This window comes from Zophobas morio, unplaced genomic scaffold (genome assembly GCF_036711695.1).
Source record: "Zophobas morio isolate AGI-343-1 ecotype UQ-CSIRO unplaced genomic scaffold, CSIRO_AGI_Zmor_V1 ptg000030l, whole genome shotgun sequence".
NCBI classification, from domain to species: Eukaryota; Metazoa; Arthropoda; class Insecta; order Coleoptera; family Tenebrionidae; genus Zophobas; species Zophobas morio.
In genome coordinates, this window is record NW_026972135.1 from 16,095,130 (window position 1) to 16,100,006 (window position 4,877).

The 4,877-nt window shown below is 32.0% G+C and overlaps 1 protein-coding gene across 1 annotated transcript; it reads right to left on the reverse strand.

Annotated features, from left to right (window-relative positions):
- Window positions 1–463: 463 nt before the first annotated feature.
- On the reverse strand, window positions 464–3,267 carry LOC135138777 (neprilysin-4-like). The gene is made up of 11 exons (XM_064068793.1): window positions 3,078–3,267; window positions 2,874–3,026; window positions 2,544–2,818; window positions 2,240–2,497; window positions 2,098–2,190; window positions 1,793–2,046; window positions 1,632–1,743; window positions 1,308–1,579; window positions 1,202–1,260; window positions 748–1,151; window positions 464–689 (listed from the first exon to the last, which is right to left on the reverse strand). The coding sequence occupies exons 1-11, from the start codon at window positions 3,139–3,141 to the stop codon at window positions 513–515; spliced, it is 2,121 nt and encodes a 706-aa protein (XP_063924863.1). The 5' UTR covers window positions 3,142–3,267; the 3' UTR covers window positions 464–512.
- Between the last annotated feature and the right edge of the window lie 1,610 nt (window positions 3,268–4,877).

Sequence of the window (4,877 nt, forward strand, 5' to 3'; positions counted from 1 at the left end):
GCGGTCATCTTAACAGCAAGATATAAGACAAAAATAACGTTTCTAATCATTTTGAATATCCATTCCATTTTTGTACTTTCAGTCAATAAAGTTATAAAAACAAAGGATGCCTTTATGGGGAAGGAGGTAAACAAAAAAAAGGTGACTACATATAAAAAAGTATTCTTGTATATAATACAACAAGTAAAACTCCTAGAAAAGTTAAAGTCATGTTTAGAAAATTTTATAACAATTATTGCCAATACTAATTTATTATTTGGAGATATTAATTTGTTGCTTGTTACATCAGACAATGAAGTCTCAAATAACATTCATGTGCAGATTTTCTTATTTAGTAAGTAATGTAGTACACTTTCTGTAAAATTTTTCATCAGCTGTACTTTATTTATGTATAAAAATATTGTTTAGTTATATATACACCAACATGAAATGCATTTCAGTATTTATCAAATGAAAATATCCGTTAATAGTTGGCGAAGCCAGTAATATATTTGTTTAGTTACATGTTGCCTTTACCACAATATGCACTTATTAACTGGATTCATTTTACTTCCAACTGGACAACTGAAAGCCTCAGAAAATTCATCCATATTAGCCAACGTACCTAACACTCTATAACGATTAGGAGCATGTTCATTACTGTCTACCAATTTTTTTAAATATGCATCCGAATCGTCACTACACCATTGCTAAAACATTTTCATTACGAAAAAAAAAATACATATTTTAAAAACACTCTTTCTTTACCGTGGCATAATTTATAAAAAATTGTTGTTCCAAAGTGTACTTTTCAGAAGTGTTTTCAATCAGTTGACTATCGACGAGTTGTTTAAATGCAGCAAATGCATGTTTTAATCCTCCATTGTCAGCGGTATTTTCATCTAGAGTTTTATTACCTTTAATATAAGAGTCGATTTCTGGTACATAAAAATTGCTGTATTGGTCTACAAAACACTGGATTTTAGTCTCAAAAATTTCCATACTATCGTTTGATAGCAAATTGTTGTAAGAGGCTTCATTATCATACATGACGCCAACACTATCAAAGTGATGAATAAACTCATGAGCAATTATGCTTCCGAAACGGCTGTAGTCATACACAGGATCATTTCCGTTAAAATATGACGACTGAAGAAGCGAAAGTGGTGCCACTACAATACAAATATTGTAACTCTTTTAAAACAAAAATTGGTTCTTGTACTTATTCTATTACTGGCTCTTGTAGCATATGCATTAACTTCAAATGGAGAGGTCGTCCAACTAAAACACATATTTTAATGTTTGGTAGATTGACTAGCGTTACATACAGATCGTGGTTCAAATACTGGCTAAGGGCATAAGCTTTTTTGAAAGCTCTAATTCTTCGTGCATTTCCGTAGTTATCCCATTCACAAATTCGAACATTTTCATAAAAGTGATCCAGACTGGTTTTATCGTTAGTAAAGACTGGATACGCTAAAAACACAACAACATTGTCGATTTTCTGAAGAACAGTGTTACGTGATTCATCATCAATCCAGTCCAAAGATGGTATAACACTTTTGAAAATATCCCTGAGTTTATCAATGATTCTAAATGCCTAAAAAGTCGTGTTGTTATTATTCTAATCAATACTCAAAATTTGGGCTTACTTTAGCGATCTTATTTATGTCAAAATGATATCTAATGAAGTTATTTGTTACAGCAAAACTTAAACTAACCGAATCCACAACATCCATTATTTTTCTGGAACAATAATCTGATCTGAAAGTAATCCAAGTTATTTGTTTTTTTAATCTTTCTATATTTCTACCTTTCATAATATTGATAACCCAGAGATTTATAGTATTCCTCGAAAGCTTGTCTCATGGGTAAGTCGCTGTCGGGAGCCATGTACAAAAAAGTTCGCAAAAGTACAAAATTTTTAACGACTTTTGGATCTGTTTTACGTACAAGATTCAAGACACCATAAACAGCTTCAGCAGGCATTAGATAAAGCGTAAAATCTTCTGTAATATTAATATTGGACCACTTTAAATGTTCGTTAAGGTAATCGATCCAGTTTATCTAAAATTAATTGATATTTGAAGACAGAGCAAAAATACTTCGTTGAATTACATCTATCTCGTCACCAAACTGCTTTTGGGTCCAGTCCTGAAGATCACTTATATTAACCGCTGAATCTAGATCAATCATCTCGTCATCTACTATCTGAGAAAAATTAACCCAGTTGGATGTTGTAATTGAAATTCACACTTACGCCTCCACTAAAAAGTTGTCCCATGAACTTTTTAACGTCATCTAAATCTTTTTTGAGATCTTCCTCAGATGTCCCTGGAAATTTCTTGAAAAGATGTTTGGCCACTTTTAACATAAAAACATCAAGAGGATCGTCTTCTCCAGATGATCTGGTTTGAATTTTGGCAAACTTTTTTAGTGATTCTTCTAATATTTCATCATAAGTTTGAATTGATTGAGGTCGGACCATCTGTGGTGGATCAAAACTATCTGGAAACATCTAACGAACATTTCAGTTTTCTCCTAATTGTTAAACAAAATCTTACAATGAGTAAATAAAAATCGGGGTTGGAGTTTCTAACTGTAAACTGAAATAACTGAGGAATTCCAAATGTGCCCGCTATCTTGGCTATTTCAGAAAATGACACCTTGTCTACTTTTTCATTAGTTACCAAAGGCATCCCACCAAATTCTTCAATGATGCTGATTTCAGGAAGATCGTAATAATCATAATCAGGGGTCTTTACACATGCTTGATAAGCGGATTTAGCTTTGTTTAAAGCAATAGGATCCTGTGAATTTTTAGGGCTTCCAAGTATTGCTAAAGTAAATGTAACACCTGTGTATGGAAAGATTGTGCATTTGGATTTACTCACTTTTTCCAATTTCTACTAACTCATCTTCTGTCATTGTAAAAAGATCTAACGTGGACTGGTTTTCCGGTCTAGTATGATATTTACCAAAGTTGCCACAAGCAAATTGGTGAAAATCATCACAAGGGTCGATAGTATCGTCTACATACCTTAAATCTAAACACAATAATATAAAAGTAAACAAATTGATCAAGTTTTTTTCCTTACCAATGTCACTAACACTCTTTTCGATTGTGCTAAGTACAAGAACTATTACTACTATCACCTTCATTTCTGCTGATAGGATGTCCAGCAACTACCAGATGTACTGCAGCGTTTTAACTTAAAAGTAGCGTTTTGTGATAGAGATGCATAATTGTGCTAAGATAAGATAAGCTACTTGAAGTGGCTAGTTCGACAAACTAAAAATTGGATTTTAGGAAATGAATTTAACTACACTAATCTGAGGAAATTTCAGATACCAAGAGGTTGTTTATCAGGTTCTTAAACATGAATTTTATTTTATATTTGTGTGATATTTTTAAGTGTAATGGATTTGCTAATTGCGAAAAAGTGTAGATCATTGAGATATGTAAACCACAAAGTGAGCGCTGTATGTTTAATGAACAATTCTCGAACTTTGGCTTTATCGTTTTATCTTTATTATTTAAACCCGTCAATAAATACCGTCATTAATCATTGACTGACTTTGCACATAATCCTTTGGAAACCCGGAAACTTTCAACAAAGGAATTAAGATATTTCCTGAAGAACATCTAATTTAAGTAATTGGAATTTAGTTTTGGTTGATTACTTCGGAAATTTTGAAACCTACTTTTATGAATCAATTTATATTTTAAGTCAATAATTTCTATAGACAATTCTTTAAAGTCGGACAGGTCAATCCTCATCATTTTAATACATGTTCACAATAGCTTATTTTACTGATAATAATTTTAAAAATTGAGCAAATAGTTTTTGATAGCAACTTGTAAATATGATTTTCAATTCACAATTAAATTTCGCGCCAGAAAAAATTGCGTCGCGAAACTGTACAAATCATTCCATAAAATAGTCAACCGGCGACACCTCCACGCGTTCAAAGTAATCGTTGATCGAGATATTAACTTGCGCAATCCATAATTATTATCAGAGTATATGATATGCAAGGTGACGTAGAACTTTTCAGTTGAAACTGATTCTTTTTTTCGTGTGTCTAGACATCATTTTATTGCCAACTTTTTAATCGTATGTGTGCACTTTTAACGAGTTGGGGTATCCCGTTTTCAAAATTAAATTTCGCGCCAACAGAAAACAACGTTGCGAAATCGCAAATACGAAAATCATTCTTTAACGTAGGCAATCATCCATGCATGTTCTAGCACGTTTATGGAATGTCACGCTATAGATTGGCAGCCTCACTGTTTGTAAATTCATAGTTTATGTTAGGATTTTTAACCCTTCATGATTCTAAGACAATTTTAGGACCATAATGTACATTTTCAATGCAGTAATTCAAGGTCAACTTAGATATTTTAATATCGATATCTAGGGTTTTGGATGCTTTTATTTAAGTCATTCACACTTCATAGCCTCTCATGCGAGATTAAGTAGTTCATTTAAGGAATTAAAATGATCTTAAACATTGATCCATTTTGAGAGAAAGAATTCTGAAAATTATCATCACCTAAACCATTTTCACCAGGGACTCGAAATGACGGGGATATTTTATGTATATTTCGTCTTATATTAATATATTACTTCCTTAGAGCCTAAATTTGAACACTTACTCTCGAATTGCTCATTAGTTATGGGAATTCGGTCGACGATATAATTTTGGTGAACTCACTTTGACTTAATCAGTAACTTGAATTGATATATAATTTAGCATCATGTAATTCTTTGTTGTGGTTGAAATTCTTGAGAATGTAGCATGATTATTAGAGTTTCTTGTTTCTTTCCTTCTAATTATTATAATACTTACTGCGCAATCTTTAAAATTCAAGAAATTTCCCTTTAATCTAGATA